The sequence below is a fragment of the Glossina fuscipes genome, unplaced genomic scaffold (genome assembly GCF_014805625.2).
Source record: "Glossina fuscipes isolate IAEA_lab_2018 unplaced genomic scaffold, Yale_Gfus_2 0, whole genome shotgun sequence".
In the NCBI taxonomy this organism is placed as follows: domain Eukaryota; kingdom Metazoa; phylum Arthropoda; class Insecta; order Diptera; family Glossinidae; genus Glossina; species Glossina fuscipes.
The window spans coordinates 6,262,058-6,287,515 of record NW_023998414.1 but is presented as its reverse complement, the minus strand read 5'-3'; the positions used below and the strand labels follow the sequence as shown (position 1 = coordinate 6,287,515).

The following is a 25,458-nucleotide window of genomic DNA, read 5'->3' as shown; positions in this document are numbered from 1 at the left end:
TCATGTAAAATTATATATATATAAAGGTAATATATTCAATAACCTCATCGAATTTAGACCATATATGTCTATATATTACATACCACTCTCCATACAAGATTTCTAATGAATAGTACGCCCTACGGAAAAAAATTTAATTTTTAATATTTTACGATGAAAATGCATTCATAAATGTGATTTAGTAAAAAAATTAATGGTAGAGAATTTGGATCAGATAGATCTGTTTTTTGGATCGTAATACATATGGAGAGGCGGCTGAGAAATAACAAAATACATGGAAAGTAAATTATGGTTGCAAAGTTTGGACAGTGTAATGTGAGGTTTCGAGCCCCCTCCAATATGCGGGCGTTCATGAAAATAATATGTAATTTTTGATGTATTATTTCCAAAACGACTGAATAATTCTATTAGGCCAAGTGATGCAGGATATCTGATAGCTTAGATCGGTATAATAAACGATAGGTTTACCTTAGGTTTTTCTGGGTGTTATATAAGTTAATATATAAAAATGCTTGCAGTAGTGACCATATTTTTCTTTGATTTATAACTTTTGAAAATGATTTCATTAGAAAATGAAAAATTTCATATTTATTCGCTTATTATTCGTTTATTAGTTTATAACATTAAATAAAGTTTAAAATAATTTTTGATTTACTTGCAAAATTATTTTTCTTGGTTAAGACGAATTAAAAATCGATTACGTGTTAATTATGCGGAAACGAGTTACCAATGGAAAGCGTTCGATTGCTTTCTTTTTTTCAATTTTCCTTTTTTTTTTCTTCTTTCTTAACTTGTCAAATATATGTGGGTAAGTTTTACGTCTTTTCACGTTTCAAGTAACAGATTTTCTTTATAATATAGCGTAAAGTGAGTAAAAGGATGCGGCCAAACTGTTTGCTGCAAGCTGCCGTTAGAGATACGAAACTGAACCGATTATTTGAAAACAGAAGAAGTCGGAACTTAATGACACTCGTAGATTTTTCCCTTTGTTTTTTTTTTTTTTTTTTTTTTGGAAAAGTTTATATGCTTTGTTAGATATTATTTAAATTAACAAAATCAATCTCTTTTATCGTGAATTATTCAGTTGGCATTTCAACATATATATATTTGATCACAATATAGAAAGAAATTTAAGTTTTCTCTGCACAAAAGTACATCAATGCCTCGCTTATTAAAAGATGCGCGAGCGAGCAAAAATTAACACAATTTAAGTGATCATCTACCTATAAGAACACACAATGAGCTTTATTTTGACAGTTCCTTTGACAAGCATCAAGTATGAGGCAATGATTGCGTTCAGCACTTAAATCCTTTCATTTTGGTTGAGCATTGATCTCGATTTTTCTTCTTCGAGTAATGCAAAAAAAAAAAATCGAATTTCATTAGCAAAACGGTAGGGTATCCCTACTTTTGTGAAATGATAATTAGGCTGACAAAAGTATACCTGGCAGCTCTACTGTACCAAACGCGATAATGAAAAGAATAACGGGGAAAAATCAGGTGTTTTTTCAGATGTTCTAATTACAGATGTGTTTTATATTAAATAAATGAAAAGAAGTGAGCGAAATGAAATTGAAATATAAATCAAAACGAATGAGAGAAGAATCGTGAGCATAAAAGTCGTCAAAAGTTGTTGTTGCTTCTGCAGTTCATTTCGGACGAATACGTGGAATATGACGGGAGTTGCGCGTCGCAAATTTTCTACTTTCGCTTTATACGGCATTCGCGTTGAGTAGGAAAAAAAAAAGAAAAGAAATTGAAACTGAAATTGCATTTTTTGTATTGAAATCTTTATGATAATTTCTGATTTTTTTTTTCGTCGTATTCGTTTCGTTTTTAAAGTCTACGCAAATATAAAAAAAAACAAATTATTTAACATTCATTCATAAATTTGACAACAAAATCAAAGCATCAAATTTTTACTACTTATTGGTAAATAGCATAGAAGTGTGCGCAACGAAGAAATTTGAAGAAGAGAAGAAGAACATACATTTTTAATACTGAATAATACGTAATGTGAGTGTGTGTGTAGTATTTTAAACAACTTGGGGTAAACATTTATAAAAATTTTCATTTACGTTCGAGAATTGGAATGAAAAAGATGTCAATTTTGTGTGTTGTACAGAAAACTTGGAAAACTTAAAATACGTTTCAATTAGTTCTTGTTTGGTTGTAAGGAGTGGCGCGTCGGTTTAGAAAAAAAAAAAAAAAGTTCAAAAATAAAAGGAAAGATTTCTTTATCAATGCAAATGCAAATTGAAAATTTAAAAAAAAAGGAATCAATTCATGAAAATTTTTAATTCATCCTAAGGTTAAAAAAAATTTTTTTTAAAAAAAATAAAAAAACTTTCAATATTTCAGTGAGAAAAAAATCAAAGGAAAAGAGGTTTCGCAACAAAAAGAGACAGTTGCTCAAGTGTGATAAAATACTTAAAAAAAAAAAGAAGGAATAATAGAAAAATAAAAAACAAAGGAGAAGTGGAAAATAGAGAGATAAAAAGAGCCATTTTAGGCAAGAAAGAAAAATATAAATGAGGAGGATTGGGAAAAGTTGATAAAAACCCTATAAAAGAAATTCTTAATTGAAGATTATTTTTATCTTAAAAAAGATATATATTTTTTTTTTTTGTTTTTTTATTATTTTTCTCTTTGGGTTCCAGATCGCCTACCTACTAATATCTGCAACATTTTCAATACCTTTTCGTCTTTTTACGGAATGCGTATGTTTCTCTTAAATATTTTTTTTTTTTTTTTTTTTTTGGTATGTTGAACAGAGAAGGACTAAGCCAATAGATTTGTGGCTTATATGTCCATCTCTTAAATATAATGTACAATTAATTATATGTCCATCTCTTAAATATAATGTACAATTAATTAATTTTGTGTTTTGAAAGAAGGTTCAAAATAGCCAACAACAACACGGTTAAGCGACCAGCGCAACCAGCGATTTATACAAAAACCACATTAACAAATATTGCATATATATATATATGCATTATATATACATATATATGTGTGTGCATGTGTGCTTACGCGTTTAATTTAGTTTTGTTTTTGTTGGCTTTTTTTTTCATTTTATGAAAGGAATTCTCCAATTTTTAGTCTCTTCTCAGTTTTGTGCTCCGTTTCACTCTTAATGCATTGGTTTTGTTTTCATGCTCTCGTAAATTAGAAACTCCGCTGTTTCTGTTATATGTAAATGCGTGCGTGTGCGCCCGCACATATCTATATATATATATATACACATATATCCATATGCAGTTAAAATAACAACAAAACGTAGATGAAAATAAAACCCGATTAAATAATAAACTTTTCAAAAATAGATAAAGACGAGAGAAGAAGCACTTCTTTCTTTTTTCTCAACAAACAACTAAAATTCGCAAAAAGAAATATAAAAAGAAGAAAAAAAAAAACGGAAAAACAGAAAAAACTAAATACTGAACAACAACAACTACAGCTGAAAATTGAACAATCAACATAATGGCGGATTTTGATTTAAATGTTGACAGCTTAATACAACGCCTGCTGGAAAGTAAGTATGAAATAAAAGTTTTATTTTCTTCGTTTTTTCTATATACTTCTTTTTTTGTTTTGTTATTGATTAACGAAATAATAAGAGAATAAAAATAGTTATATTTATATTTTCATTATTATTATTATTGTTTATAATTTGGTGTGCATGAGTATATTTCGATTCGCTTTCTATGTGTAAATAAGAGTATTACGGCTAAATAGCGACGGGATGCTCGCAGTTAGATTAGAAATAGATTTATTTTGCTGCTAGAATTCAATAAGTATTTGCTATGATTTCCCTTTCATGTAAATATAAATTTCATGCATGGATCGCATGGATACTTTGTATTAATTTTTTCCTTTTTTGCGAAAGTGCATCATAAATGCTTTAAATATCATTTACTATTCGTAGAGATTTGTTAAAAAAATTCTTACAACGAGGCACGAATTAATTTCGATATCAAATTGTTGCCTTACAGAGCCTTCGTTGACGTTGTTTATAAAGCAGATCATAAATCAACTTTTCTCCCAAAAAAAAAAAAAAAAAAATCTCACGGAAATATTTTCTAAGTAACACTGTTCGCGACCAATTTTTTTGTGGTGCTATCACAGATGTCCTAAAAAAGACCAAGAATGAAGAAAAATAAACTTTTATATATTATAAGGTTGCGTGGGCATGGCTGTTTCTTTCCTCCCTCATCGTTGTTAATCGAATTTTGTTTTAAGTGTGCGTCTGTTGCTATCGGCTACCGGTTAATAATACAAAAATCTGGTTGCGCAGTTAGCCGGCGGCGCCCTTTAATAGAAAAAGTTCGATTTTTCCATTAGCTTCAGACAATAGGAGCATATAAAGGAAAATTTGTATTCTATAACCCTTGTCGAAGTATGAATCTAATTAGAATTCGATTATATAGTCATAAATATGAGTGAGAGATGCTACAATGATTCGCTTATAAGAATAGGGGGAATTTTCGGTTTTTAGTATCCTCTACATATTTAGTTCATTCCTAAACCATTTGCTTAGTTCATGTATAATATTCTGCTTGGAGTGTTATTTCAGGTTCGGGAAAAAGGAAAGGCCACGGAACGTTGCGTCAGCTTCCTCTTTCGTTAACAATATCTGTAGTGAAGCATGATTTCTACAATTTTTCCCGCATATGTATATTGATTCTAGGAATGTCAGGGGACCTGCTGCTTACCCTTGTCATTCTTGTTATCCTTGGTGCAACATTGTTTCTTAGTCAGCAGATATGTCTGTCTGTGTGTTGATAATATCTCCGAAAATTGGGTTAATTAATTGATTTGAACCATGTTGTGTTGTCAGCTCTTACTCAAACGGGTCGCAAACGCTCGAAATATAAAAACATACACAACATAAAGAAAATCTTGGAATATTGACAAGCAAAGCTCTACTACAAGTATAAATTTTTAGATTAGGGACAAATAAATAACAGCGGAGTCATTTGAACGTCCATTGCCAAAATAAATTTTCACATTATTTACATATCTTATGTGGTCGCCGATATTGGTGACTGTCGTAAAATAGGGGAAAGGAATTTTCAAAATTGAAAAAGAAAAACAAATCTCAAGAATCGCAAACCATCTGCGTCGCGCCTACTCACTTAAGACATTCTCTCCCCACATGCGGGGCCATATTTTTTTTAAAAGATTTTGCGAAAGCAACAAAGCGAACAGTATCGGATTTACTTGAAATGTCGCTTAAAGTGACGATTCATTCCATATCTTTAGCCTTTAGTGTACGATCGACTTCAAAATTCGCTAAAGAATTACTTGTCATTTTTAAAAGTTTTATCTTAACGGAATCCGTCGGGTTTACTGTTTATCATAAAATATAATTTTTAAGAGATTCTTTTAAAATATTATTTATTATATCAGCAATCTGACTGGCAATCTTCATCCGATGCTCTTACCAGTTGCAAGTGTATCTCCACACTTGCTTCTATTTATACGTTTATGGCAAACTCGCATTTATTTATAGCGTTATTAAAATAAATTCCATTTTATATAATATTCGCTGCCACCTTTCGGAATAGTTTATAAGAATTTATTTATGTGCTGTGTTATGTAATATGTTCGCTAACTTTAGTGCTATAAAGTAAGATTTCTTTTTATTTTACCCACCACCCAAGGATAAGGAGAGGTATGTTCATTTCGTTAATACGTTTGCTGCAACCACGTCTCCAGATCGAAGCTTCAGAGACCCCAAAAAGTATACACACATTTTTTAATCGATTTAAGCATGGCCGTCTGTCCGCCCGTTCGTCTGTGAAATGTCTGTTGTACGCAGGCTTCCTGATCGCAAAAAAGGCAGCTATCGACTTCAAATTTGGCAGAAGCATTGAAAGCTTTTGCACGCAGCTTGGTATTGAAAATGGGTCAAAATCGATGGTAATGTAATGTAATGTAAGGACACCTCTGCTTTTCAAACTTCTTCTTGATAACGCGCACAAAAGAAAGCTTCAAAAATCCCATCAATTTTAGGTCAGTTTTGCGATTGGGAAAGCCTCTAAGCATGCCCATCGATTAATCTGTTCATCTGCCCGTCTGTGCAGTAGTCTTTGTAGTAGTTGTGGTAAACGTTTCCGCGTTCGCAAAAATGAACGCTGGCTTGATAGTCGCGATTCTTTTCTACTAGGCTGGTCATGCGGCACCGTCTCGTGGCACATATTCTAGCATTTTTTTAAGGTAAGTATTTTTCGTTTTATGTAAACTTTTGTAAGTACGCTTAAGGCATAAAACGAGTTTTTTTAGTACATATAGCAAACAATAGAAAATGCATCTCTTTGTCGATGAGAATTCCCCTACCGGAGGCTAAATTTTTAAATATTTACCTCGTTCTCTCTAACGAAACATAAAGTGGTCAGGTTGTCGCAAGAGAATCTTGCATTTCGAACCCTATACACCCCCTATTCTAACCTTATGTCATATGTAATACTAGATTTTATTTAACAAAATTTCATGAATAATTATGCTCAGATGCAAAACTGCCAATGGATATGTGTCCCAAAATAAGGTTCCTTTGAGTCGACTTTCATGGGCTTAGAACAATTGCATGAAGATAAAGTAATTATGTTGTACATCTATACCTAGTGGTAAATTTGCTTTATATTCAGCTTCTGCAGTACCCAGAAGACTCGTCGTTCGAAATTATTTTCATAATTTCAACGGAAGGGGACCAAAACAGAAGGTGGCTCTAAACCGATCGTTAACTTTGGATCTCTTTTAAATTGGTCTGAGGGATGTGTACGCTCACAAACATGATTCGGATTTGCGTGCATGGAACAGTTGAGCTATTAAAGCACTTAATCTAAGCATATCTCGACGCACATCCTGACTTCCTTTCGCGGATTTACCTCTATGAGCAATAAACAATGTGAAGCGCTTTCTCGGAAAGGGATGAATACGTGTTGGCGGAGTAAGTTCTCATCGAGCTTGATTCGCTAAATAGTGTGTTTGGCCATTGACTTTGTCTTAAGTAACAGTCAGGATTCCTTTCAAATAAGAAAACTACAATACTTTTTGTGTTTAACGCAACATACAATCCTAAAGATAAGGGTCACGGCCCACCATTAAATATCATATTCTACGTTTAATCATATAATGAGTTTTCATAACACCGCGTTATATAGGAAGTGATCGTAAAAGTGATCCGAATCGAATCATTTTCAATAGCGCTCATCCTTAGGCTAACAGCACGTAAACGTACGGAATTTAATCAAAATATATACCTCAATAATGGGGGCCTTTTGTTTAAATGAAGGAAAACAAGGCGGACAGACGGACAGACAAGCTTAAATCGGTCCAGAAAATTATCCTGGGTATATTCGTGCAAACATAATATACCATCGTAGCATCACATGATATATATTATCAAGTTGTTTCGTGTTTTTACAATACTTTTAATATCGAACGGTATTGTTGGCTGACTAGAGCGACGCAAAATTGCAAACACACGCAGCCAAGTACGTAACTTGCATTTAAAATTTTTCGTTCCTTTTTTCGCTCAACAATATTGTACACATGTGTTGCTCTAACCCTATAAGGGACACCTTGCAGTAAAAACAACAACAATAATTTCATTTCAATCATGCTTTTTATTATTACTCTATAATGAAATTAAGTTTTCTCTATTTGCAAAATTTATTCGTTAAACTGATTGTTTTCCTGTTTAATCAACAGTCGTGCTGTGATGCGATAGGTTATAATAAAATTTTGTAAGCAAGCAAGCAAGCAAACAGGCAAGCAACAATAATAATGTTATATGAAAAATAACATATGTAACATAGATGATATTCACATCGCACTCGCATCAATAAATGTGTAATAATTTATGACGTGAATGGGAAAAGTAAATAAAAGATATAATGGTATATGAGCGTGACAGTGAACTGTATTCATTGGACTCATTCTGGTCCTTATAAGATTTACGGGCAAATGGTTTTAAAAAAAAAATTTAAATTGAAAATAATCCAGAACACAAGTGTGTGCGCACATTATATGTGATAGCGAGCGCATCTGTTTTATTCATTCATACGTTTTGTTGGTTTGTGTTCGCAAATCGTCTCCTTCTCCTTTTCCTATCTATGAATAATTTCGTTTCTCTCCGCTTTCCCTCGTCTCTTACTTTTAGTTTCACATAATTTAATATGCACGTGTTTGCGACTGTGGTCGAAGTTTGTTGAAAAGTATTTATATATATATATATATATATGCAAATGAATGTTCACTTGTATAGCTGTGTGTGTATGGCAACATTTCGTGGCTTGTCTATGCATACCTACTATATAGCATAACATCTCTAAGAAATTTTTATTTTTACTTTTTTTTTTTTTTTTTTTTTTTTTTTTTGGATATTTTTCTTATGTGTGGGTGCTGTTGTCGTGACGAAAGAAAGAATACAGGGGAAAGTTATCGGACGTTTTTGGTTTGGAAGGGTGACGCGATATGTCCAACCTAACCTTGCCTTCGTAATAAGTGAAAAATATGCATGGGAATGCATTTCATGGGAAACTGGCGAAATAATTGATGAAATCAATATTGAATTTTTTTTATACGGTCCCATGTAGTCACTAAAGTTCGGTCTAGAGTTTCGTTAAAATCTTGCTCCATGCGAATCCAGATATATTCGGGTTCAGTTCCCTATGCGGTAGATCATACTTTAATTACGGGCGATGTGTGGCCACGGTTGGTTCGGCAGAGGTATAACGCTTATAAAAAGGGCGATCATACGCTGTCCTTGTCTTTTCATCACTCTGTTTACACAGTTCGTATTTGTGGAACAAAAGCACCACGTACAATAGCAAAAAAAGTAGTCAGTGAAGAGTATTCGAAAGATTTTAGAAACATTTTCCACTGGGATGCTTGATTGAGAGATAGGTCACAGTAGATCAGAGGTTAGAGGGAACATCATTTAGTAGTTACCGTTTAAAGTTCGTATGCGTATAAAAGTTCTTAAAATGCAAAAGAAAGGAACATAAATTTTGCACGAAATTTTGCCAAAACCTTGAATTATGTCTTGGTAAAAAGTTCAATACTTACGACAGTTGGTTGCGAAAGCAATCTGTGTCAATGCTTAGTCCGATCGCTTTGCTTCTTTCGAAGTGTCGATTTTGAAGATGCACTTAATCCGATGATCGAGTAAAATTTTTTCCTAAGTAGTACAAAGGTTTATTTTTCTTTCATTTCCAAAGCCCGTCAATAACGATGAGTGATGAAAAGCTGCACGAAAAAGCCAATAATCGAAGTGAGAAAAAAGTTCGTATAGTTTGTGACAAACGCTTCAAATATTTTGGCACAAAGCAACGATATTTCGCATGTTTAGACAAGCAGATTACGTGTTAAGGGTGGCTGTTATCCTCTCATCTTTCCTATCGATATCATCCCTCGCTTAGATTTTAAAGGAAAGGAATCCAAGTTGCCATAAATCGAACATAATTTTAACACACTGTCGGAATTGGGAAAAAATTGCTTAAATAATTTTAACCCATTTCATGCTATATGTACCGTTTGTGGTACACGTTATAATCTACTAGTACAAGATAATTGGAATCTAAAAATATAATATTTGTCACCGCTATTTTATGCGTGGCATTAATTTTTACATGCGATGTTTGAAACGTGTAACGATAGCGGTACACGTCGCGATGAAGATACATTTTTTTAATTTGATAAACCCAAACAAAAATGTTTATTCAAAATTAATAAATTTGCGAACGTGCAACGTAAATGGTGTACATGGCGTAGAAAACTAATCATAAGGTGCTTGGCAGGGAAAGCGTAAAGATGTCTATTCCGTGCGCAGGAGAAACGCTGACCGTCAGGTTATCATTTGTTTTATTCTTTACCGTAATAAATTTTGTTGATAAAAATCCTTTGCGATAAAAATTTGAATAGAAATTTTATAACGAACAAGCTATGTGTTGTACCCAGACGAGTGGAGGAAATATCTTGAGCGAATTTAAAGCATCATTGGCAATAAGTCAGCTTATCATTACACGAACATTTCAGTTAAATTTTTCGATTATCTATCACTTGATGTTTCGAAATAACGGGCGTTCTCTTAACCTCTTCATTCCGCGTACTACATCACTTCATTTGTGATGCATGAAAAATGTAACCCAAGTTGAGTGCAAGCTCTTTTTTTCCTTGAAGACTTGTAAACCTTTTTACTTTTTTTGACTTAACAACAAACACTGCGCAATGTAAACTGAATCAATTATTATTAATTAAATAATTTCTTATAGTCAGTTTTTTTCCATTTTTTTTATTATCGAAGCAAATATATCTTTGATATCTAAGGTTATATATTCATTTCTTGTTAAGTAAATATTTACTTAAAAATGTTTTTTTTTTTGTTATTAAAGTAGAAAAATATTTTTAAATATTTTTCTCTTAGCAATATAAATATATATTTCAATATAAATAACAGATCGTTTAACACATCATCAGATAGATTTAGACAGTCAAATATACGTGTGTGTTGGTGCTCCTCCAATATAAATACGTATACAATGTATTGATGGCTACAGTATATACACTACTATGACAGTTGCACATATATTAATAGGTATACAACAAGTAGTATCATAAATAGTATCTGTCACGTTCAATTCTTCCGAAATTTCACCTCTTTATAGGTTAGATATCGATGTTTCAACGATATACGTTTCCGTTGTTCATAAGCTGTCGTTTAGTGTATATCAAAATTTAAAGAGAGTGAGAGTGAAAGAGTGAAAAAGGAAAAGAGAGAGAGAGAGAGAGAGAAAGAAAGAAAGAAAGAGAGAAAGAGAGAGAGACAGAGAGAGGGAGAAAGAGAGAAAGATAGGGAAAGAGAAAGATAGAAAGAGAGAGAGATAGAGAAAGAGAGATAGAGAAAGAGAGATAGAGAAAGAGAGAAAGAGAAAAAGAAAGAGAGGAAACGAGTCAGAGAAAGAGAGAGAGAGAGAGAGCCAGAGTCATTTAAGGCACCACGTTTTTTTGGGCTTTTAATTCAAATTCAAAGGAAAAAATGCAACCGAAGCTACGGCTTGGAATGAGAAGGCACTAAGCTGGGAAAGGGCTAGAAAGTGTTTTGCGACATTTCGATCAAAAATTATTTGCCTTAAAAGCGATAAAAATTCGTATGCGTCCGTCCGCCCCCAGCACCTTAGGAGATAGCTCCCAGTTTAGGCTGGGAAGTTATATCTGGACTCGCACCCATAATATTCACGGAAACTGTCCACTGCTGATTACTACTACTTTAGATCGATTCAGTCACATTTAGGAGATCAGCAGCTCTGCAAAGTTGAATCTGCACGAAAATGGGTCAATGGCAGACTGGAAATTTTCTGCCGCGCAATAGATCATAGATAATGATAAAGCATATCACGATTACTAAGCTTTCTTCTGGCAATTAATTATATGTTAAATAAAGTTGAATTTTATCAAAGACCGAAACAAATTTGTTTGCACACCTATTAACACTGTACACTCGTTTTATTATCAGAACTAAATAAATATCATAATTTTGTTCAGTTTGTTTTTTATGTTTCTTAGAAATTTTAAAAATAAAATTTAAATGCTTTCGTTTAGTTCCAGCAATCAAAAAAAAAAAAAGAAAAAAAAAACAGAAATCCCTCCAATAATAACATTTATCAGAGTTTGCTCTACAAAAGTTTATTTAGCGCCTCAATAAACGTTGAACATTTTGCTAATCATTTTCTTAGAGACTGTTCTCGTTCCATCAGACAACGAGTTAAGACAACTGTCTCTATCTGCCTGACTAGATAATGATTTTCACGAATGTTACTTGCGCCAGGCCGTCACATCCAGAGCTATTCTCTATTCCTATTATTCTGTTTTAGCATAAGATAAAAGTGAAGCAATTTTCTGAATTAGGCGACCTCTTCGCGATGAAGGCAATCAGACAGCATAAATCTTATTATATTGTCTTGACTATATGACTTGAATTATTCGCTTCTATTACAGGTTAATTTTCAATTTGATAATTGACCTGTGCCTCGTCGACTCTGTTTTCTGTAATTTATCTATTTTTGTATATGTATATATGTATGTATGGAGAAGGGCAATGTGTGTCGTAAACATTCGGTCGTTTGCAGAAGTAATTGAAGAGAATTGTCTTCAAATCTGACAAAGTACATTGGAAATTGTTGCACGCAAATTGGTATTAGATATGGGAAGAATTGGACGAGGAACAAGCGTACGTTATAACATAATCTGAGCATACCTTTGCATTTAAAAGTAAAAAAAATGGAATATGTTTCCTTGCTCTCATCTCTTATAAGCTACAACAGGTATAATGATAAAAATGTTTGCGCATGTTTCATAAGCGATCATCCTATAGTACTTGTATAAAAATTTGGACAATCGGCCATGCCTATGTAACATTGCGGAGTATCGAAATTTGAATAGACTACTAATGTTAAGTTTGTGCGAATGGTATGCAACGTTTAGAATGAACTAAAATAGTTCCAAACTCTTCTTATATGTATGTATATTATTCTAATCGAAATCATTTCCATTCGTATATCTCTCTCGGTGTAGGTACGCGCGCATGTGTTATTATCGTTTGCAACCTTCGAGGTCGTAAAGCCTTATTTTAAAGAAGTCTTTATATGTAAAAAAAAAAAAAAAAAAACAAAAAACAAAAAACAAAAAAAGGAAAAATTAAAAATGTTTAATATGTCGTAGCAAGAATCTTTCTGAGTATATGTCAGTATTTCGACCTATTAAGCTCTTTAATTTTTTAATTATTTAAATAATTAAAATTGATCCATAATAGCATTAATTAATTGTATCGAATTTGAATCACACAGATCCGTATAAGAGTGCTCATCAAAGTTACGCTGTTTATATGGAAAGAAGAAATAATTTTTAGTAGTTGAAAAATAATAATGAAAAATTGTATTAGACAAAGTCGTTATTCAACCATAACCTACTTACTTGTCTCTTGGCTATAAGCCATAGATCACTTGTAATACAAGGGTATATTAAGTTTTAAGTAGATGTATGTGTAATCTCAAGAAGGACTTGATATAGGCCCACTTTTTACTAATACCGCCTGTCTGTGTGTCGGTCGGTCTCTCTGTTCTCTCCGTTCTCTCTTCTTGTGTTCAACTTACAGCCCGCACTTTTGAAGATATATTAATAAGAGCGCCTACGTGTTTTGGCTCAAGAAAATGATTCACATTGGATCCCCTTTTCTATCGCTTCTCATATAAAGTCTCCATTTGGAATAACGGTGGGGTAGAGGTGGTGTATGCTATTTAATATATGGGCCGCAGCCCGCTGTTGTGTTGCCTTTTCGCTTGCTCGGAATCGCTATCAATATTTTAATAAACGAGTTAATTAGCGAAATGGTGATAAGGGCGACGTGATCTATCTTTGAATTGAAGCGGCGCTTTCCATTGAAAGCACTAAATTTCCCGTTAGATTAATTGAATTGAAATAGCGGGACATAAAAACGACATCCAATATAAATTAAATAGTAAACCATGTATTTATTGCTATATAATGTCAAACTTAATTGACCTCACACGCTGTAAATACATACAATGTTCTCTTTTTGTATAGAGATTCGTAGAGAATACTTAAAAAATATAAAAACTAATTAGTACATAACCCACACATTTATGTGCATATTTATTCACGTTGACTATAAAAAAAAAAAAAAACCAATATCCAGCGTAAAGAAATGCAACAATATAAAAAAATAAAAATAATTAAATAACACTGAGGAGGCCATTAAATGAAAATTGTATTAAAATCAGATATAAATAAAATTAAAAAAATAAATAAATAAATTTGCAATGAAATAAAACTGATATTCTCACAACAAGCAATAACGGAATATTTGAATAAATGCTTTATGAAAAAAAAAGTATATATATATATATACAAAGCCAAAGCAGATATTTTTCTCTTCCCGCTAACACTATTCAAATGCAGTGATGTGCCGCTTAACAAAATCGCAAGAAGAAGAGAAGAGGCCAAGTCTTTTGTAACAAAAAAATAAATGATTAAATCGCTTAATGGTGATGTCCCCTAAGGAAAGCAATCTTCGAGAATATCAAGTTCAAAATAGCGAATGCATGAATAGCAGAATGAAAAAACAGCAAAAATGTAGCCGGAACGAGTAAAAGCAGTTTATCGTATAGGCCACGTTACACCGTGAAGTATCTTACATGACCATATGGATGTTTGTGTAACAACTTTTCAAAACGAGGCATTAGATGGATGAAGCTGTCGAACAAATGGCCCGATCCGAACCAATTTAAACAGTGTTCATGTTTAGGTCAGAACTCTATACATAGTGCGATTCAAAAATTGCGATCGAGGTAGGTTGAACACAATAGCTTAATAGCTCGCAACCACACTTCCCGAATCCGAATCAATATATTAAAGGGTGAGTCTACCTCAAGTCCTTCTTCTCTAGATCTTGTTGCATACACCCGCGCAACTTTGTGGGACGTTTGTGAGATCATAAGTCGTATAGGGTATAAAACTAGACGATAGATATTTCTGATAGTAAAAATACCTTATTGCAAGCAAATAACTTTATTCATATAAATGCGATATGAACTGCCTATCGATCCGGCGATGAACAAATTCACAAGTCTTCATTCTTCTAAGAAGTGTTTGTTGTTACAGTGACTTTATTAGGGGGCGGAAAATGTGCTATTTGTACGCTATACGTAATAGTATAAGTTATTCCACTAAGTGGTACGCAGCACACTATTTGGAAGCTTTGAGTACATCCAATATGTGCCTAATTTTTTAAAGGCAAGCAGAGAGTTCTGCCGAATCGTCTTAAATGAGGTAAAAAATAGCAAAAGTGCTTGCTGCTTTTCCAGCATGCAAAAAAATCATGATTCAGATCGGGGGTGTGGGGGTGTTCGTTCACGGCAACGCAAAACTGAAATTCCATTGGCGATACCATTTCGTGTATGGCGGTTATCACCGACTCTACCACTACCACTACGAACAAATGATGCAATTACAATCATAATTGAAAGTAAAAACCGCTACATGGCATATCGTGCCTCTGACATCTGGTATTTATTGAATAGCTATGCGAAGAAAGAAGCTAAAACACGATGATGTTAAGGCAAACCAATTGGCTAACGTGATTCCTGTATATATGTAGAGATTTGCAAAATACAAATTGAAATTTATTGCAAATCTTTTTCATATGTCTTTGTAAACATAACATTGCAAAAAATATGGTTGAGAAAAAATTGTTTATTCAATGAATTGTCATCAAAATAAAAATTCATTTTTAAAATCGTAAAATGGAAAGAAATTATCGATCGGTTGATGCCGAGTTCTCACTGGCAGCCTGTCTGTCTACGTCCAGCCGTGAACGTAGTGAACGTAATGCCTATGATTGCTACAAGAATCAATGCAAGGAAGATCTGCGAAGATTTTTTGTGAAAAATCTTTTCAAGACGCGTCGAGTTGCGTAACACTATAAACTAGATAAACAGCATCATTTAAGTTCCCGCACGCATAGGTGAAATACTTTGTTGTTCACGTCTTGAAATGAAATATAATTTTTGATCAGCGAATATCTACACAGCTCGGAATACTTTTCGAGTAAGTGTTTGTCTTGGTAGTAATTCGCTCTTACGTTGCGAAACAATTTCTTCGTATTTCAAGAAATTAATGAAAGACAACAGAAAGTATTTTATGGAAATATGTCAAGCGATATAAGGAAGAAAAAAATAAGTTTTTGTTGTATGTTTTTGCGATACGATTCGATTCGATTCGATTAAAATATGATATATACAGTCAAACCTGTTTTTGTGCGGTAGATAGGGATCGCAGAAAAAAACCGCACAAAAATAAAATATTCAAAAACTTCACAAATAGCTATAAGAAATAATTTTTCACAGCATATTAAAGAAAATTTTTTTTATGCGGTAGAGAGGGACTGCATAAAAAAAGTCTCACTTAGAAAATATGTCAAATATGTCACGAAATAGCAAGAAAGTGCTTTCCAAACAAAATAAATAATTAAATTATACATTGAAACATTTAAAAAAATTTTAATTTCTAATTTTAAACAAGGAGAAATTTTCAATGCAATATATGCATAAGCATATTGAGCATGCCTAATGAAATAGGCTGATGCAATAGGTGTGAAAATGGCTGTTGCAATGTGTACGCACACACTGATAGCAAAAAAAGTGATGCCAACACAGTTCAGATTGACCTAACCTCTCGGCGAAATTCAATGTATCGATATTCATATACCGCACAAAAAAAGAATCGCACAAAAAGAATCGCACAAAAAAAGCGCATAAAAAAAGACCGCACAAAAACAGGTTTGAGTGTATTTGTGTGACTTCCTGTGTCTACTTTCCTAGACGTTATTATTACGCGGAATTTACTATATATTTTCTTTCTTCTACTCGGGTTCTCTCGTCCTCTTCTTCTTTTTTTATTTTTCTCGTGTTTGTTTTTTGTTTTTTTTTCTTGTTTTTTTTCTTTTCCTCTTTGTGGGTTTCGCATAGATAGATAGGTAGTTTTAAAATCAATAATAAAACCTCTCGGTACATTTCTCCGCATTTACCTAAGGCTATCATTATTGATGTTATTACAATATTACGATCGTTATCGTTTACATAATAAGATAAATGCGTTGATTGTGCCGCGCTTAAGATGATTCCTTCAATATATTGAATTTGAAGTGTGGCGTGGAAAAAAATTAATTTAAAAATCCATTAATATTGTTATTGAAATACGTCACCTCTTCTCTCTCGAGCACTTGCTTTCTCCAGTGCGCGTCACATGAATGCATTTAGCTTGTGATACACTTTTTTTTCTTCTTTATTTTCTATTTTTTTCATTTTTTATTTTTTTTTTTTTTTGAATTATTTCAACTGATGCGTATGTAGTGTAAATGCCTTTTTTTCACATCGTATGGCGTTAGCTTACATGTGTACATATGTATGGATGACATTTTGTTTTATTTTTTTTTTTTTTCATTTTCTCTATTGCAATGAGTTAGTTAGTCGCATCCCCTCATTTTCATGTTCATATATGCGTTATGTATACGCAAAGTGCTGTGAATTTGTCATTCGAGGTTCACACAATTGCTTGCTGTTGCTATCAGTTGAAGTTGATTCAACATATAAACAAACTAGCTAGCATTTGTAAACTTCATATATATGTGTGTTTTATTAACAAAATAGTAAAATTTCTAGGATGATGATGATGATGATGATGATGATGATGATGATGATGATGATGACGACGATGACGCTTTAGCGATGATGTTGCGTTTATGTATGTAAATCAACTCATATTTTGTACAGCATTAGCAACATCATCAGTAAAAGATTTAGGGGGCGGAGGGGGAAACCATTATTGCAATTCAGGTAGTTTCAGCTTTTCATTCCCATACATTTCTATATATATATATATATATATATATATATATATGTACGAACATATATACACACACACCCACATTTACATTTGCTTAACTATTTTTAAATGAATGTAAATTGCATTTTCGTGTGTGTACGTATGCGTGTATGTGTAGAGATGCTTTGCGGCTTCAAAACAGTTCCGAATATATGTAAATTTTTTTTTTTTTTTGCTTACGTTGTTTTGCCGTCTATTATTATTGTTATTATTATTGTTGTTGTCGCTGTTGTTGTACTTGTTTGGTGCGGAAAGCTAAATAACTATAAATTTCAATTTTCTTATGTTTACTTTAAAAACGTTTTTTTTTTTCGATTCTTCTTCTTCTTCGCCTTCTTCTGTGTTCGCTTTAAGCTCTAAAAGGAGCAGGAGAAGAGGGAAGAAGATGAAAAGTTTGTATATAAAAATATATATATATATATATATATATATATATATACATATAAAACACGTAGATTACTTTCTCTTCCTCATAATAAATATTGCAATGACATTGAATTGTGCCTTTTCTTGTGCATCTAATATAATTTTGAATAATTTTCATAAATTGTCGTAAATTGAAATTTGTCTTTAATTTTAAGGCTAATCAAAATATTTTTTAAACTAACAGCGAACATCATTATAGTTAAACATTGATTACGATATCGCAATTCGTACGCGTTCAGTAGTTAGTAGCAGTTAGCTTAAGTTGAAAGAAAATTGAATCATAATTGGTTCGCAAAAGTCACGTGGAAAATTTGAAAGCGAGCAGCAGTCTTATATTGAAAAATCGCTTTTATGCTGACGGAAAACAAAAAAAAAAAAAAAAAAACAAATTGCAAATTGTTATGGAGATGTGTGACGCGTACGTCAGATCGCCACGTATACAAACACTTACACACAAGTATATGCATTTTGGTTACTAGAGCGTGACTTTAAACTCATTCTCTCTTAATTATTTCAATTGAGAATGAAAATTAATTGAATTTTCTACATTCGTTGTATATCTTCGTGATATATATGGTAGGAGGGGTATAGGGGTAGGAAATAATAATTTCATCAGTCCGCTTGTGACAGGCAGAGTTTAAATGATGGTTTCGCCATATACACACAACGAAAGCGAGGGACATCTTAAACGATTTTGAGTGGTACGAGATAATCTCGACAAATGAAAGTCGAGAATCAAGAGTCGAGAGTAGAGAGTCAAAGTCGTCCAAATGAATAGATTTCTGATATAATAAAAAATATATGAAGGACAACAATGTATATAAAATATACTGAGTCTTTTTTTATAATAAATCTCTCAAGTATCGATAGACGACTTATGCAGTTGTTTTTTTTTAGCTCTCTCCTGCATCAAATAACCCTACATGGCGTTGCACCGATATTTGTACTGATATGACTATAGAATACTACGCAGTCTTTCGTTTCAAGATGCACATGAAATGAATGGGCGTACTTTTGATGCATTTCGCTATTTTAGCGCTGACCATTTCACTTACATGCTTACTAGCGGTCTCGCTAACTCGTCCTGGGTGCTTTATTGGCGTTAGCGACGTTTGCCAGAAGGCACATAAATTGATTAAGAATAATTTTGAGATATTTACGCTTCGGATGCGGAACGCATTTAATATTTGTTGAGAGTCTCGTTTTGGCATTTTTGGTGGAAAGCGCACGATTGTTCGTGAAGAGGAAAAACGGCAACAGCGTCAATAAAATGCGTTGCTTAATTTCGTTGTGAAGGAGCATAGTTGTCAGTACTTTAAAGTTTTGTTTTTCACTGGACAGGATATGGCAATATATTGGGTTGGCCAGGATGAAATTTGTGGCTCAATAATCTTGCCAAACTTAACGGGGGCTCGGTTATGGCTGTCGTCGCTAATTTTGGCGTGTTTATGACTGCCGACGTCGTGTAACGAACTCACAGCCGCCATCAATGTGTACAATTTTTATCAAATATGTTCAAAGAGCGGGAGGGGGGGGATAAAGTAAAACAACAGCAGCATTACGCAACGCACATCCTTGAACCAATTATCAAATATAATGACTATACCTGTTTCAATTGAAGTCAATACGCTTGCCTTCTGGTGGAATTTTTTTTTCAATAGGCCGACTCAAGCAGGGGATGTTGCTCCTACGCATGTAATAGGGCTCGTAATCTGAAAGATGTGAGGAAATAGATAGGAAAGCGACCGTATGGTTGTATGCCTAATCGGTAAATGTTACGCCTTTAATGACTAAGCACTCGCTCTAAATATGACCAAGAGAGACCATATGACCATATGAGATTCGAACACGCGAACACTGACTTAATAGTTGCGATTATTATTTTAAACTCTTTCGGGTTTTTTTTTTTTTTTTTTTTTTTTTTTTTTTTTTTTTTTTTTTTTTAATTTGTTATATGGAGTACTTTTTCTATTATTAATATTTATAATTGCGAAAAAAAATTTTATCTCTTTCTTGCATAAACATAGAAAGCTGTTTATTTAAAACTATTAAATATATTGCCGCGTAGACGTAGCATGGAAATGGCATCTATTCATAATAGCCTGGCAGCGAACGTGTTGCACTATCCGGCCTTTCTGCCAGTTGTAGTTGATCAAAAAAAAAAAAAAAAAAATTAACCTTTCAAACATTTGATGAGACTTGTAATTGACTTGAAACGAGTACGTATGCCTGTGTTCCCTTAGCGTTCACTAACCACCTTACATGATGCATGATAAAAAATCCAATTTATTCATTCGCAGATAGCAGCAGCATCTTGTGCGTCGCTCGACTCTCTTTCATTTGCATTAAGTTATAAGGTAAACGGTGATGGTGAACTCTGAACGCATAGAAGATGTCACGAGTAGATCCTCCGCTTGTTATTAATTTAGCAGAATCGGCAACTTTTTAATATCCTGGGCGTAAGAATACAAAATTTCCCTTGAACAGAGGGCCTAGGTTTTTCGAAGCCGTAACATGGGAATCACCTATATGCGTCCAAATGTAGAGTACCGTTCGCATGCGTGAGAGGGGGCCTCTAAATTTTGCAGGCGGCGATGGATTGTCCAAAGCTCTCTGGATACTCTTGACCGTCGGCGTAATGTAGGTGTGGGCATTTACATACAGGGCGGGCGTCGTAAAAGATCAGTCCAACAATCAAGTCAAGGTTTTCTCTTTTTCTCGCTTTCGACTGTCTCAGCCTTTCCTTTCACACAAGGGGTTTGGGAAAACTTTTTCCCACCGTCCTCCTCCTGACTGCCCCATTGAGTGATTGATTTCACTAAAGAATTCTTTTCAAATTCACATCTTGGTCTCTCTACAAATAAAGTGAGACAAATGCTTGGTCTTATTAAAAGTTGGGAGCGCAGGGGGCGAAAGGAAAGAATACAAAAATCCTTAGTGAGTAATTAGATCAATGGTAGGGAATAATATGTCTTTGTTAGGTCATCTCTTCTCGTATCTTTGAATCTTGCTCTTTGCTCAATCGCTGCTCCCATTGCGACGCAAAGCAAATAGGTTCTTGTACTTATATGTGACTGGACGGACCTTCGCTACAGAAAAGTGGATTCCTTTTTAGCCAATTTGTAGGGTAAGTAAGTTAATAAATGGCAATACGAGTATTGAGGTGAACCTCAACTTTCTTAACTCTTGTCTTAAGTATGTGAATTTTTCGTAGAACTTGGCAGCTTGGTTCAGTCCATCTTTTTTTTGCAAAAATCTAAACGATATATCTTTATATCAAATTAATTCTCTTTTCCGTCTTGCCGATGTCGTACTAAAATGAATTTTTATTCTCTGATGCTTGTTATGATTCATTATCGAACTTTAATTTTTTTTTTTTTTTTTTTTTCCTGCTATCGATTGCCTGTGTTCGCATGTTTACGTCGATTCAGCGATACGCTCCCAGCTTCAAATCTCGTTGGCAGCGTCTAAATATTGTTAAAGGTTTTGGTTACATTTTTTTCCGTTTTCTCCCCTCCTCTGTTTCTTCGACAATCTGCTTCTTCTTCTGTTTCATGCATTTTTCGTTTCCAACTTTTTGTTACTGGGAAAATTGGGATAATATCGGCCCATAATTAACGAAAAACTGTCGCTGTAAAACATTGATTCCTCAGAATCGCCTCGAAGATGAATTAATTTTTAACGAAAAAAGTTTGTTTTCCTTCTCCCCATCAATTACTGAAAAATCATAATAAGCTAAGAGTCTTGCAGCAATTTTTGTCATTGTCGGCCAATGCAGATTATTAGCTTTGTGTGAGCAGAGCATTGGCTAGAGCATTGGATAGAGCACACACAGCTATTTCAGATGAGGAGACCAACCGCAGTGTGTGGGTTTTTTTTTTTTTTTTTTTTTTTTTTTGTCACACAGCGGTAAACTTGGTAACCTTGACCTTAACTCTCTCGCACAATATTTGTTACTCTTTCTACAGTATATATATATATATATATATGTGTATTATTTTTTTTTTGCTTTTCTCCTTTTAGAAATAATTATTTTTTTTCATTTTCTGTTTTTCATGTATTTTGGTTATGGTTTGTTTGCGGTTACATCATGAAATCATTTGTTTTTGTAAATATGAGAAATAAATGCAGCGACAACAATAGCAATAACTTTGAATTATTATTATTATTATTGTTATTATAATTTATTTTTTTTTTTTTTCGTTCGTGATGTTGATCAATTGTTGCATTGTTGTTTAAAATTAAAATTTCAATTTTCCATTTTGCTCTTTGGTGATATAATTTAAACTCATAATTACTTTTCAACAACAACAGCCAGCGCTAAGCGGTAGTGGGTTGAACTATAATTCTAATTGAATGCTTAGCGAAAAAAAAACGAAAAAAAAAAAAAAATGAAAACAAAAATTAAAATAAGAAAAATTTTCGCTTGACTTTGAACGACATTTGCAGTGGCGTATATATATATATGCTCGGCGATATGCTCGGCATCCATACTCCCTGCTATTCCCAAATTCAAGCCCTCGTCATTATAAAAACTTGTATATGTGTTGTGTGCAATAAACGTACATTTTAACTGCATTATTAAACACAACGACATTAGGTATTATTTTTAAGTAATTTTTGATGCGGTGTAGTGCTGTTGATTGGCATGAGTGAGTGGCTGGCGTATATGAATTATTGTTCATTTTATTATTGTTATTGTTATTGCTTTTTTTGTTTTATTTTTTGTTTTTTTTTTTTAATACAAATCTTTTTCTTTTATTTACAAAAGTAATAGTAATAGAAATGTAAAGCAAAGTAAAAATAAAAAGAGAAAAAAATTAATTAAAACAGTTAACATTTGACTTTTAAGAGCCTCGAGTAGTGCGGTAATGCAATTTAAATTAAAGAGCAATTGAATTAGTTCAGCTAATTGAAACGGAGATTTAAAAATTTTAATTATATTCGCAATCATTATTTAAATTTACAATTCTTGTTTATTTTATATTCTGATCATTGTACTTTAGTTAGGGCAACGGACTGCAAATGAGTCAGTTTGTCTTTATTAAAAAAATAATTAAATAATTTAACAAAGTAGCAAAAGCACATTAAATAGCTTATAGGCATTATATAAGAACGACTCCGACCCGAAACATTGTCATTAGTATTTATCCGTGGCCAAAAGCAGGCCGCCGGTGTACGAAATGTCAGCAAAATGTGAAAAAAAATTACGGCCCACACATTGAACACAAAAAAGCGGACGGACAGACAAGCTTAAATCGATTGAGAAGATGATTCTGAATCGATGAATAATTTTCTCAATACAATAAAAAAAAGTGGGTATATTTTGAAAACCTTCTGGGTGTTGCTGAACATCCATCCGAATATACTCAATATATCCTTGCATAATACTACTACTACTACTACTACTAGTGGTTTAGGGTATAATAATGATTTTGCCTCGTCTTTTTTTTATTTATTTATTTCAATTTAATTTCGTACTTATTTGTTTCATTTATTTAATTCTTTTAAAATTAAATTGAATTAAGTTTAAGACCTTATATTCATTGTTATATTTAATTAGTCATTGGTTTTATTTTAATCATGAACTAATTGATTAACATGAATAATTTTCTTAGTAATTAATTAATCATTGTATTTTTTTTTTTTTAATTATTATTTGATTTGTATAATTATTGATAACTAAAAATATTAAAATGAAAAAGAAGCTATTGAATTATTCCTGCTAAAATTGAGGGCTATGAATTAAATATAATTTTGTTAAATTACAATTGGAATGATTTTGAAAATTCTTATTTATGAAATAAATTATAATTAAATTTAAAAAATTTTTCTTTTATTATGTATAAGAATATTTTCTTTATTTTTTTCTTCTTTCGTATTGATTTTTAAATTTAATATAATGCAATCTATTAATCAATGATATTAATAATTAATTAAAATTAATTGAATTAATTAATTATTTAATTAGTTATTAATTAATCAAATCAAGCAATTAATCATTAAATTAATTAATAATTAATTTAAATTATTAATAATCTTTTTGATTATTGTGATTTTATTATTCACATATACAGAAAATATTTTTACCTTAATTAACATTATTATTTATTTATTTATTTATTTTTTTAAATTATTATTTAATTAAATATTAAATCATGATGTAACATATTAATTGATTTTAATGGATTAATTAATTTTAATTAAATATTTTATAATTTATTTGAAAACTAATTAAATTAAATTAAATTTTATTAATTATTATTATAATTTATTTTCGTGCTTACACCAATCTTCTTCAACACTAACTACTCTAATCCTCGTATCTATTCGGGAAGATTATAAAAAACAAAAAGAGGACGAAGAACAAGCACAAAAAATATACGTGGCTGAACAACTATTAAAATTGAAAAAGGAGGCAAAATCACCGGACAGCCCAGATGATTTGCAAGAACAAGAACGCCGACTAATACAAGAATGTTCATTAACACCTGCAAGCGAAACAATGATATCGGCTGATGGTGATCAGATAACGGTACATCATCCGCAAGAGCTTACGAAAAAATCGAAAATAAAATTACGGGATTTCTTTGTGAACGAATTCGGTATTTAGATACTTTTTTTCTTCTAAAATTTCCAAAACCAAAAAATAAAAAAAAAAAAAACCAATTTACAGTCCACAGTCTTTTTTGCTTCCTTTATCCGTACTGCTATAATATAATATTTATATGTAATGTGTGTATTAGCACCATTTTAGCAACATTTGTGTGTCCCTGTAAATGTTTAGAGTCACTGCAGAAAGGTTTCCATTACTAATACTGTACAAATGTAAAAAAAACCGCTGAAGCAATTTGAAAATCTTTCGAATGCAATTGTGTACACGTGGCTTCCACATTGCTTTATATCCATCACCAATAGACGGGGATAGTTGATATATAAAATTGCATTACTTGCATAGAAGGAGCGAAGGTCTATGAGCGCGCAAATCGAAGACGATCTAATCGGCTATGTACTTTTGTCCGTCCGTTAATCTCTTGTTGCAGAGGTAGAAATTTGACAGTGGATAAATTTTATATTTTTTGGACAGTAGTCATCCATTCATTTCGTCAATAAGTTTGACTTGGCTGCTAAAAAGACCTAAGCTTGGCAAGAAATCACGCTGGCCTATAGGCGAGTACATGGGTAAGAGGTGCGATTGTCAAGCTGATGTTCACAGGCTCAAAATTTAGCGCGGTTTCACCGTACTTGGCGGTAGCTATAGGTGACTGCTCAGTCGGTAGAACCGTTATACTTGTCGATAGGATTACTCTCTACCTTCTTTCTCACTTCATTCGGATCATCAACGTATCACACATGTAAAAAACATTCTCTGCGTAGTTATATTTAAAAAAAAAAAAAAAAAAAACAACAAAACTGGTTTCGTAATAAATCCCAACATTTTATGAATGATAAGCAGATATCGATCCGTCCCTTACTACCTAGCTACCGTTTACTATTGTGTTCATGCGGCAGTTGTTATGCCGTTACGTTAAAAGAAAACTACAAAATGTGCGCACACTTTAGGAA

The 25,458-nt window shown here is 32.6% G+C and overlaps 1 protein-coding gene across 4 annotated transcripts in view; it reads left to right on the top strand.

Annotated features, from left to right (window-relative positions):
• Window positions 1–2,296: 2,296 nt before the first annotated feature.
• The window catches only part of LOC119644076 (serine/threonine-protein phosphatase beta isoform), a 57,064-nt gene continuing 33,902 nt past the window's right edge, over window positions 2,297–25,458 (top strand). Inside the window, exons 1-3 of one of the 4 annotated variants that reach the window (XM_038043617.1) lie at window positions 2,297–2,311; window positions 3,327–3,535; window positions 24,231–24,497. In XM_038043617.1, the coding sequence (XP_037899545.1) occupies window positions 3,484–3,535; window positions 24,231–24,497 (319 nt within the window). In that variant the 5' untranslated portion in view covers window positions 2,297–2,311; window positions 3,327–3,483. Of the gene's footprint in view, window positions 2,312–3,102; window positions 3,536–17,308; window positions 17,418–24,230; window positions 24,498–25,458 lie in introns of those variants that run through there. The other 3 variants (XM_038043610.1, XM_038043605.1, XM_038043623.1) reach the window with 3 other exon arrangements.